This window comes from Colius striatus, chromosome 26, assembly GCF_028858725.1.
Source record: "Colius striatus isolate bColStr4 chromosome 26, bColStr4.1.hap1, whole genome shotgun sequence".
Lineage (NCBI taxonomy): Eukaryota > Metazoa > Chordata > Aves > Coliiformes > Coliidae > Colius > Colius striatus.
The window spans coordinates 2,538,941-2,550,339 of record NC_084784.1 but is presented as its reverse complement, the minus strand read 5'-3'; the positions used below and the strand labels follow the sequence as shown (position 1 = coordinate 2,550,339).

At 66.5% G+C, this 11,399-nt stretch overlaps 2 protein-coding genes across 2 annotated transcripts in view; both read left to right on the top strand.

Moving 5' to 3' along the window:
- The window catches only part of LOC133627890 (zinc finger protein 385A-like), a 6,275-nt gene extending 6,068 nt beyond the window's left edge, over positions 1–207 (top strand). Inside the window, exon 6 of the mRNA XM_062015323.1 lies at positions 184–207. Coding sequence (XP_061871307.1) covers positions 184–207 — 24 coding nt within the window. The remainder of the gene's footprint in view (positions 1–183) is intronic.
- Positions 208–633: 426 nt separating this feature from the next.
- LOC133627889 (zinc finger protein 385A-like) lies at positions 634–10,285 on the top strand. Its single transcript, XM_062015322.1, has 8 exons — positions 634–716; positions 2,940–3,038; positions 4,171–4,333; positions 4,983–5,059; positions 5,107–5,209; positions 6,166–6,314; positions 7,488–7,580; positions 8,557–10,285. Exons 2-8 carry the CDS (start codon positions 2,940–2,942, stop codon positions 8,785–8,787), a joined length of 915 nt encoding a protein of 304 aa, XP_061871306.1. The 5' UTR covers positions 634–716; the 3' UTR covers positions 8,788–10,285.
- Positions 10,286–11,399: the final 1,114 nt, after the last annotated feature.

Genomic DNA, 11,399 nt, shown 5'->3' with positions numbered 1-11,399 from the left:
CCCCCCATCCCATCCCATCCCATCCCATCCCATCCCATCCCATCCCATCCCATCCCATCCCATCCCATCCCCCCCCCCGCGTTCCCACGGCAACCGCCCGCCCCCGCACACGCGTGTCGGGACACGTGCGCGTGCGCGAGGCGTGGGGGTGGGGATTGGGGGGGGGGGTGGGGGATCCCTGAGCCTCGCGTGGACGCTGCGGGGTGAGAGGTGGGGAAAGGGAATAGAGGGGGGGTGTGTGGGGGGGACATGGACACGCGTGGGGAGTGGGGGCGACACGCGAGGAGCGCGGACACGCGTGGGAAAAAGCGAAGGAAGGGGATGGGGGGGATAAATTGGGGTGGGGGGATAAATTGGGGAGGGGGATAAAGGGGGGCAGATCGTGCCACGCACACGCGTGACCCCACAACACGCGTGTGCTCCTCCCCCCACCCCCCCTTTTCCCATCCCCCCCCCCCCCTCCTTTTGCCCCAATTCTCCGCCGCGCCATTGGCCGCGCAGACACGCGGGGGGGGGGGACACACAGACACGGCAAAGGACACGCGGGGACACCCCCACGGGGTGCGGGGCTGCGATTTGGGGGGGTCACTCGGTGCTTGGATCCTTTCCCCAGCAGCCGGGCGATGCTGCGGGTCCCGGGGGGGGGGTTGGGGCCGCCCCCCACCCGCCTCCTTCTGCCCGAAGCCGCTGCCCTGAGGCTGCTGCCGCTGCCCGCGGTGAGTTTGGGGTGCTGGGGGGTAATGGGGGGGGTGGGGGGGTCTCTATGTGTTGTGTGGGGGGAGGGGAAGGGAAAGGGGGGGGAGGGGGGGGGAGACGCAGCCCCGCCCCCTCCCGGCCGCCGTACAGACCCCCCAAAAACAACCCCCCCCCCCCAAAAAACAACCCCCCGTCGCGGTAAAGGGGGGGGGGACACCCCTAAAATAGCTCATGGGGACCCCCCCCACACGCAGTGAGCGGCCCCCCCCCACCCGCCAGGCTGAGGGGGGATGGGGGGGTGGGAGGGGGATGGGGGGGTTTGGGGGGGTCCAGGGGGGTTTGAGGGGGGTTTGGGGAGGGTTTGGGGAGGGTTTGGGGGGGTTTGGGGGGGGGGAAGGGGCCGGGTGGAGCCGCTCCCCCGGGTCTGGGCCGGGATGAGATTCCTGAGGCGCTACGGAATGGGGAGGGGAGGGGAAAGGGGGGGCACGGAACAGGCCCTGAGGCACCCCCTGAACGCTCACAGGCACCCCCTGAATGCTCACAGACACCCCCAGAGCTCACAGACACCCCCAGAACGCTCACAGGCACCCCCAGAACACACACAGGCACCCCCAGACATCACAGACACCCCCTGAACGCTCACAGGCACCCCCAGAACGCACACAGGCACCCCCAGAACACACACAGGCACCCCCTGAACGTTCACAGACACCCCCAGAACACACACAGGCACCCCCAGACATCACAGACACCCCCTGAACGCTCACAGGCACCCCCAGAACGCTCACAGGCACCCCCAGAACGCTCACAGGCACCCCCTGAATGCACACAGGCATCACAGGCACCCCCAGAACCCTCACAGACACCCCCAGAACACTCACAGATACCCCCAGATATCACAGGCACCCCCTGAATGCACACAGGCACCCCCAAATATGACAGACACCCCCAGAACACACACAGGCATCACAGGCACCCCCAGACATCACAGACAGACCCCCCTGCACACCCACAGACCCCCCTGCACCCACAAACCCTTCCAGCACTCCCAGACCCTTCCAGCACCCACAGACCTCCCTGCACCCCCAGACCCCTCCCAGCACCCACAGACCCTTCCAGCACTCCCAGACCCCTCCCAGCACCCACAGACCCCTACAGCACCCACAGATCTCCCTGCACCCCCAGTCTTCTCCAGCACCCCACAGCCCTCAGCACCCACAGATCCCCACAGCACCCACAGATCTCCCTGCACCCCCAGACCCCTCCAGCACCCCACAGCCCTCAGCACCCACAGACCCCTCCAGCACCCACAGACGCTTCCCAGCACCCCCACACCCCTCCCAGCACCCCCAGACCCCTCCAGCACCCACAGATCTCCCTGCACTCCCAGTCTTCTCCAGCACCCCACAACCCTCAGCACCCACAGACCTCCTCCAGCACCCCACAGACCCCCCTCTGCACCCACAGACCTCCCAGCACCCACAGATCTCCCTGCACCCCCAGACCCCCCCAGCACCCACAGACCCCTACAGCACCCCACAGCCCTCAGCACCCACAAACCTCTCCAGCACCCACAGACCCCCACAGACCCTCGTCTGCACCCACAGATCTCCCTGCACCCCCAGACTCCTCCAGCACCCCCAGACTCCTCCAGCACCCCACAGCCCTCAGCACCCACAAACCCTCCTCTGCACCCACAGACCCTCCTCTGCACCCACAGACCTCCCTGCACCCCCAGACCCCTCCAGCACCCCACAGCCCTCAGCACCCACAAACCTCTCCAGCACCCACAGACACCCCCAGACCCCCCCTCTGCACCCATTGATCCTCCTGTGCACCCCCAGACCCTCATCTGCACCCACAGACCCCCCTCTGCACCCATTGATCCTCCTGTGCACCCCCAGACCCTCATCTGCACCCACAGATCTCCCTGCACCCCCAGCCTCCTCCAGCACCCCACAGCCCTCAGCACCCACAAACCCTCCTCTGCACCCATAGACCCTCCTCAGCACCCACAGACCTCTGTGCACCCCCAGACCCCTCCAGCACCCCTCAGCACCCCCAGACTCCCCCAGCACCCCCAGCCCCCTCCCCAGCACATCGAGCACCCCCAGCCCCCACTGTGCCCCCCCCAACCCAACACCTGGGGGTCCTGATGGTTTAGGGGGTGTTTAAGGGGTGTCAGGGTGTTTTGGGGGGGCCCCATGGGAGGGGCTGTGGGTGCTGACCCCCCCCAATCACAGATGGAGCCGCTGCCCAAGGGGGGGCTGGGGGGGGCTCTGGCCAAACCCCGGCGCCCCGTCATCGCCTGCAGCGTCTGCCAGATCCGCTTCAACTCCCAGGTGAGACCCCCTGGGACCCCCCTGGGACCCCCCTGGGACCCCCCTGGGCCTGGGACCCCCCCCTTGGACCTGAGACATCCCCTGGGACCCCCCCCTGGGCCTGGGACCCCCCCCTTGGACCTGAGACATCCCCTGGGACCCCCCTGAGCCTGGGACCCCCCCTTCTTGGACCTGAGACATCCCCTGGGACCCCCCTGAGCCTGGGACCCCCCCTTCTTGGACCTGAGACTCTCCCCAGGATCTGGGACCCCCCTCTTGGACCTGAGAGCCCCCCAGAACCCCCTGAGCCTGACACACCCCCCTTGGATCTGAGACATCCCCTGGGACCCCCCTGGGTCTGGGACCCCCCTCTTGGACTTGAGACCCCCCTCCCCAGAACCCCCCTGGGCTTGGGACCCCCCCTGGACCTGAGACATCCCCAGGGGAGTGCCTGGGTGTGTTTTGGGGTACCAGGGGGTGCCTGGGTGCGTTTTGGGGTTCCTGTGGTCGCTTTGGGGTGTGTTTTGGGGTGCCAGGGTGTGTTTTGGGGTTCCTGGGGTCGGTTTGGGGTGCGTTTTGGGGTGCCAGGGTGTGTTTTGGGGTGCCTGGGGTCGGTTTGGGGTGCATTTTGGGGTGCCAGGGTGTGTTTTGGGGTGCCTGGGGTCGGTTTGGGGTGCGTTTTGGGGTGCCTGGGTGTGTTTTGGGGTGCCTGGGGTCGGTTTGGGGTGCATTTTGGGGTGCCTGGGTGCGTTTTGGGGTGCCTGGGGTTAGTTTGGGGTGCATTTTGGGGTGCCTGGGTGTGTTTTGGGGTGCCTGGGGTCGGTTTGGGGTGCATTTTGGGGTGCCTGGGTGCGTTTTGGGGTGCCTGGGGTCGGTTTGGGGTGCATTTTGGGGTGCCTGGGTGTGTTTTGGGGTGCCTGGGGTTGGTTTGGGGTGCATTTTGGGGTGCCTGGGTGTGTTTTGGGGTGCCTGGGGTCGGTTTGTGGTGCATTTTGGGGTGCCTGGCTGCGTTTTGGGGTGCCTGGGGTCGGTTTGGGGTGCGTTTTGGGGTGCCTGGGTGTGTTTTGGGGTGCCTGGGGTTGGTTTGGGTTGCATTTTGGGGTGCCAGGGGTCGGTTTTGGGGTGCCAGGGGCTGACAGAGCTGTGCCCCCAGAGCCAGGCAGCTGCTCACTACCAGGGCAACCGGCACGCTCGGCGCCTCAAGGGGCTGGAGGCTGCCCGAGCCCGGCGGGGGGGCGACCCCGGGGACCCCCCAGAGCCCCCCCAAAAGCCTGGCCCTGCACCCCCCTCCTCAGGGGAGGCACCTGAGCCAGCAGGTGGGTTCCAACCCCCCCCTCCATGTCCTTAAATGACCCCTGGGTGCCCCCCCCCCGAAATCCAGGGCACCTGGGTGTCCCCCTACAGCCCCCCCATGACCCCTGGGTGCCCCCCACCCCAAATCCCATGTGTGCCCCAACCCAAGAGCCCCCAGGAGTCTCCCCCATGACCCCTGGGTGCCCCCACCCCAAATTCAGGGCACCTGGGTGTCCCCCCACAGCCCCCCCAGGACCCCTGGGTGCCCCCCCACCCCAAATCCCATGTGTCCCCCCCCATCCCTGGGTGTCCCCCCCACCAAACCAAGAGCACCCAGAAGTGTCCCCCATGGCCCCCCTCACTCCTGGGTGCCCCCCATGGCCCCCCCATGACCCCTGGGTGCCCCCTCCCCAAATTCAGGGCACCTGGGTGTCCCCCCACAGCCCCCCCATGACCCCTGGGTGCCCCCCCACCCCCCAAATCCCATGTCCCCCCAACCCAAGACCACCCAGGACTGTCCCCCATGACCCCCCCACAGCCCCCCCCCCCCCTTGGGTGCCCCCTCCCCAAATCCACAACCCCTGGGTGTCCTCCCACCCCCTCTGGGTGCCTCCCCCCCAGTCCAAGACCCCTGGGAGCCCCCCCATAACCCCTGGGTGCCCCCCCCCACAGGCGAGCAGCCCCCTGCCCCAGCAGCTCCAGGGGCCCCTGGCCCCCCTTCCCCCCCTGTGCCCCCCCCTCCAGGGGCTGTGGAAGGCTCAGGGGGGGTGGGGGGGGCTCCTGGGGGGGGCAGGAGGAAGAGGAGGAGGAGGAGAAGGCCAAGGCCAAGCGCCTGCTCTACTGTGCCCTCTGCAAAGTGGCTGTCAACAGCCTGTCCCAGCTGGAGGCTCACAACAAAGGTGGGGGGGGGGGGGAAGGTTTTGGGGTGCAAGGGGGGGTCTGTGCGTGCAGGAGGGCTCTGGGGTGGCTGTGGGGGTCTGTGGGGTGTCTGTAGTGGCTGGGGGGGGGTCTGTGGAGTGTGTGAGGGGTATGTGTGGGGGTCTCTGTGGTGTGGGGAGGGGTCTGTGGGGGTCTCTGGGGTGGATGTGGGGTGTCTGGAGGGGCTGTGGGGGGCTCTGGGGTGGGTGTGGGGTGTCTGGAGTGGCTGTGGGGGGCTGTGGGGGGCTCTGGGGGGGATGTGGGGTGTCTGGAGTGGCTGTGGGGGGCTGTGGGGGGCTCTGGGGTGGGTGTGGGGTGTCTGGAGTGGCTGTGGGGGGCTGTGGGGGGCTCTGGGGTGGGTGTGGGGTGTCTGGAGTGGCTGTGGGGGGCTGTGGGGGGCTCTGGGGTGGGTGTGGGGTGTCTGGAGTGGCTGTGGGGGTCTCTGGGGTGGGTGTGGGGTGTCTGGAGTGGCTGTGGGGGTCTCTGGGGTGGGTGTGGGGTGTCTGGAGTGGCTGTGGGGGGCTCTGGGGTGGATGTGGGGTGTCTGGAGTGGCTGTGGGGGGCTCTGGGGTGTGTCTGTGGGGCTCAGGGTGCTGCTGGGCTGTGCAGGGACGAAGCACAGGGCTGTGGGGGGGGATGTGTGTCTGTGGGGGTCTCTGTGGGGTCTCTGTGTGTCTGTGGGGTGTCTGTGTGTCTGTGTGTGTGTCTGTGTGTCTGTGTCTGTGTGTCTGTGTCTGTGTGTGTGTCTGTGTGTCTGTCTGTGTGTCTGTCTGTGTCTGTGTGTGTGTCTGTGTGTCTGTCTGTGTCTGTATGTCAGGCTGCTGTGCCCTGCAGGCACCAAGCACCGTGCTGTGCTGGAGGCTCGCAGTGGGTCTGTGTGTGTGTGTCTGTGTGTCTGTCTGTCTGTGTCTGTATGTCAGGCTGCTGTGTCCTGCAGGCACCAAGCACCGTGCTGTGCTGGAGGCTCGCAGTGGGCTGGGTCCCATCCGCTCCCTGCCGCGGCCGCCCCACGCGCAGCCCCCGCGGCGCCTCTTCCACTGTCGGCTCTGCAACGTGCGCCTGGGCTCCGAGCTGCAGCTCAAGCAGGTGCCTCACACCCCCCCTCACACAGCCCTGACCCCCCTCACCCACCCCTCACACCCCCCTGACCCAGCCCTGACACCCCTCACCCCACCCCTCACACCCCCCCTCACACAGCCCTGACCCCCCTCACCCACCCCTCACACCCCCCTGACCCCCCTCACCCAGCCCTGACCCATCCCTCACACCCCTGGCACCCCCTGACCCACCCCTAACACACCCCTCACCCCCCTGACCCACCCCTCAGCCACCCCTCAGCCAGCCCTGACCCCTCTGACCCACCCCTCACACACCCCCCTGCCAGCCCTCACACCTCTGGCACCCCTTCACCCAGCCCTGACCCATCCCTGCCAGCCTTGACGCCCCTGGCACCCCTGACCCACCCCTGACCCACCCCTGACACCCCTAACCCACCCCAAACCCACCCTGACACCCCTAACTGACCCCTAACCCACCCCTGACACCCCTAACCCACCCCAAACCCACCCCTGCCACCCCCAACTGACCCCTAACCCACCCCTGACACCCCTAACCCACCCCAAACCCACCCCTGCCACCCCCAACTGACTCCAAACCCACCCCTGGGACTAATGCCCCCTGGGACCCCCAAACTTCTCCCTGGGCCCCTCCCAAACCTCTCTCATCCCTTTGGGGCCCCTCAGGAACCTTGTGGGACCCCTCAAACCATCTTAAGCCCCCCAAACCCTCCTGGGACCCCCCCAAACCCTCCTGACCTCCTTTATTCCCCCCCAGGACCCTTTGGGACCCCCCAAACCCCCCTGAGCAATTCCTCCCCTACCCCCAGGACCCTTTGGGACCCCCCAAACCCTCCTGAGCTCATTTGATCCCCCCCAGGACCCTTTGGGACCCCTCCAAACCCTCCTGGGACCCCCCAAACCCTCCTGAGCTTATTTCCCCCCTGCCAGGACCTTTTGGGATCCCCCCAAACCCTCCTGAGCTCATTTGATCCCCCCCAGGACCCTTTGGGACCCCCCAAACCCATCCCAAAGCCCCAAACTTCCCCCATCCAAATGCTTTTGGGACCCTCAACACCTCTTTGACTCCCTTAAACCCTTGAGGGGGTTCCCTGAGCCCCTCTGACCCCCCCCCCACACCCATGTATGTGGCACCCCCCAACTTCTGGGGCCCCACTGAGCCCCCCCAAACCCCCTCCCCCAGCACATCTCCAGCAGGAGGCACCGGGATGGGGTGGCTGGGAAACCCAACCCCCTGCTGAGCCGCCACAAGAAGCCCAGAAGCCCCCCAGAGCTGGTGAGGGCAGGGTGGGGGAGCACCTGGGGGGGTCCTCATGAGGTGGGGAAGGGGACTGGAGGGTCTTTAGGAGGTCCTGGGGGTGTCTTGGGGGTCTGGGGGGATCTTTAGGGGATCCTGGGGGTCTATGGGGGGGTCTTTAGGGGATCCTGGAGGTCTATGGGGAGTCTTTAGGGGGTCCTGGGGGTCTGGGGGGTTCTTTAGGGGGTCCTGGGGGTCTGGGAGGGGGTCTTTAGGATATCCTGGGGATCTTTAGGGGGTCCTGGGGGTCTATGGGGGGTCTTTAGGGGTCTGGGGGGTTCTTTAGGGGGTCCTGGGGGGTCTGGGAGGGGGTCTTTAGGATATCCTGGGGACCTTTAGGGGGTCCTGGGGGTATATGGGGGGTCTTTAGGGGGTTTTGGGGGTGTCCTGGAGGTCTGGGGAGATCTTTAGGGGGTTCTGGGGGTCTATGGGGAGTCTTTAGGGGGGTCCTGGGGGTCTGGGAGGGGGTTTTTAGGATGTCCTGGGGGTGCTGGGGGTCTGTGGGGGGTCTTTAGGGGGTTGTGGGGGGATCTTTAGGGGGTCCTGGGGGTCTATGGGGGGTCTTTAGGGGGTCCTGGGGGTCTGAGGGGGATCTTTAGGGGGTTCTGGGGGTGTCCTGATGGTCTGGGGGATCTTTAGGGTGTCCTGGGGGTCTGGGGGGGGGTCTTTAGAGGGTCTTGGGGATACTCTGGGGCTCTGGGGGGACACTTCAGGGTGTCTCTAAGTGACTGGGGGGGGGTCCCTATGAAGTGGGGAGGGGGGGGTGGGGATTGGAAGGTGCCCTGGGGGGGCATCAGGATGCCCAGGGGGTCTCTGTAGGGTGCCCTGAGGACACAGGGGGGTACCTGCAGCTCTCAGTGGGTGCCCCATGGGGTGTGTGGGGGGGGTCTGGGTGCTCTGGGGTGCCCCCCCCAACATCTCTGACCCCCCCCTTTCCTTGTTCCTCCCCCCACAGGCGCCGCTGCCCTTCCCCAAGGAGCTGCCCAAGGCTCTGGCTGGGGGGGGGCTGCTGCCCCCTCCCTTGGCTCTGGCTGCTGCAGCAGCTGCCATGGCTGCTCCCCCCCTGGCCCTGCGCCCCCCAGGGCCCCCCCTGCTGCCTGGGCCCCCCCTGGCCCCTGCTCTGCTGCGTCCTGCCCCTGGCCCCCTGCGACCCACACACACCCCCCTCCTCTTCTCCCCCTATTGACACCCCCCCAGAGCAACTGTTGCCTGGCAACAGCCACCAACAGCCACAGCACAACCCAGGGGGCTGTTGCCATAGTGGACCAGGGATCAGGGGGTTCCTAGCAACCACCCCCCCCCACCCCAAAAACCCCCTTTCCAGTGGTTACCAGGGGGTGAAATCTGCCTGGCAACAAGCCCCAGCAGTGGGGACCTGAGATGGGTTCCCTGGCAGCATGGAGATGGGCACCCTGGCAACAGGTCCCTGGGAGATGGGCACCCTGGCAACAGGTCCCTGGCAACTGTGGCAACCTGGCTGGGCTGTGTGAGCTGGCAGTGGGTGACAGCATCTGACAAGTGTGGACGTGGCAACTGAGCCTGGCAACGGGTCCTGGCAGCCTCAGCTGGCAAACAACAGCCCAACCCACCCTCCCCAGCATCCTGCCTGGCTGTGGTACCCAGCAACAGCCCCCAGCATCCTGCCTGGCATCCTCACCTGGGATGGTACCCAGGATCCTCATCCAGTGGTGGTGCCCAGCACCATCCTGCACAGCAACAGCCCCCTGGCAACAGCCCCAGCGTCCTGCCTGGCATCCTCACCTGGGGATGGTACCCAGGGCTGGTGCCCAGCAGCATCCTCATCCAATGGTGGTGCCCACCAGCATCCTGCCTGGCTACAGCCCCCTGGAAACAGCACCCAGCATCCTGCCTGGCATCCTCACCTGATGATGGTACCCAGGGCTGGTGCCCAGCAGCATCCTGCCTGGCTACAGCCCCCCTGGCAAACAGCACCCAGCAGCATCCTCACCTGGCAGCCACCCCCAGGATCTCTCCTGCCTGGCATCCTCACCTGGGGATGGTACACAGGGCTGGTGCCCAGCAGCATCCTGCACAGCAACAGCACCCAGGGCTGGTACCCAGCATCCTCACAGCATCCTGCCCATCCATGGTGACAGTACCCAGGGCTGGTACCCAGCACCATTCTGCCTGGCAACAGCCCCCTGGAAACCACCCCCAGCATCCTACCTGGCATCCTCACCTGGTGATGGTACCCAGGGCTGGTGCCCAGCACCATCCTGCCTGGCAACAGCCCCCTGGCAACAGCACCCCAGCAGCATCCTCACCTGGCAACAGGACCTGGCAACCACCCCCAGCATCTCTTGCCTGGCATCCTCACCTGGGGATGGTACCCAGGGCTGGTCCCCAGCATCATCCTGCACAGCAACAGCCCCTGGCAACAGCACCCAGGACTGGCACCCAGCATCCTGCCTGGCAACAGCCCCCTGGCAACAGCACCCAGCACCATCCTGCACAGCAACAGCCCCTGGCAACAGCACCCAGGGCTGGTCCCCAGCATCATCCTGCACAGCAACAGCCCCTGGCAACAGCACCCAGGGCTGGTCCCCAGCATCCCCACGTGGCAACTGTGTCCCAGCAACTCCCCCTCTCGTTACATCCCCCCTCCCCTCCCCTCCCCCCCTGCAGCTGCTGTTGGGGGCTCAGCGATTATTTTTTTAACTGGAATCGGGATATTTGGCAGGAAAACGATGAGCCCCCCCCCAAAACCCCCCCCCAAACCCCTCCCCACCCCCCCTTCCCCCTCCCCCCACCCCCCTCCAGCCCCACTGCACAACTCCACGGGGACTGGACCCTGGGATGAGCTGGGGGGGGGGCTCCTCAACTCCTCAACCCTCCCCCCCCCCCCTCCCCAAATTCAACCTCCCCCCCCCAGCACCTCAGGGATCTGCTCAGCAATCAGTGATGGCTCACAGGGAAAGGAGCCCCCCCCCCAAACCTTCCCCCCACCCCCAGTGTCCCCCCCAATCCTGGAGACCCCCCCCTGCCCCCCCCCAAGCCATGAGCTCTTGCACTGAGGGCTGTGAGCCCTGCACACACCCCTGGGGGAAGGAGGAAGAGAGAGGGGGGGTCACCCATCACACCCCCCCCCCCCAAAATCACCCCTGGGACCCCCCCACAACCCCTCTGGGCCCAGCCCATTGCAATAATGTCGGGGGGGGCTGAGATATCCCCCCCCCACACCCTGTAAATAACACCCAGCCCCTGGTACTGCCCCACAAACACTGTGCCCCCCCCAAAAACCCAGCACCCCCATCACTGTGCCCCCCCTTTATCACCCCCATCACTGTGCCCCCCATTCCCAGCACCCCCCCATCACTGGGACCCCCCTTTATCACCCCCCATCACTGTGCCCCCCCCATTCCCAGCACTCCCCATCACTGGGACCCCCCCCTTATCACCCCCATCACTGTGCCCCCCTTATCACCCCCCCATCACTGTGCCTCCCCATTCCCAGCACCCCCCATCACTGGGACCCCCCTTTATCACCCCCCCCATCACTGGGACCCCCCCTTATCACCCCCATCACTGTGCCCCCCCATTCCCAGCACCCCCCCATCACTGGGACCCCCCCTTTATCACCCCCCATCACTGTGCCCCCCCATTCCCAGCACCCCCATCACTGTGCCCCCCCTTATCACCCCCCATCACTGTGACCCCCCCATTCCCAGCACCCCCCCATCACTGGGACCCCCCCTTTATCACCCCCCCATCACTGTGCCCCCCCCATTCCCAGCACCCCCCCATCACTGGGACCCCCCCTTTATCACCCCCCCCATC

What these genes read in the sequence shown, in the direction of transcription:
- LOC133627889 (XM_062015322.1), top strand. Translation starts at nt 2,940, where the DNA reads ATGGAGCCGCTGCCCAAGGGGGGGCTGGGGGGGGCTCTGGCCAAACCC. An exon ending in GGAGGCACCTGAGCCAGCAG is followed by an intron (nt 4,334 to 4,982) that starts GTGGGTTCCAAC and finishes CCCCCCCCACAG; the next exon opens with GCGAGCAGCCCCCTGCCCCA. An exon ending in CCAGAAGCCCCCCAGAGCTG is followed by an intron (nt 7,581 to 8,556) that starts GTGAGGGCAGGG and finishes CTCCCCCCACAG; the next exon opens with GCGCCGCTGCCCTTCCCCAA.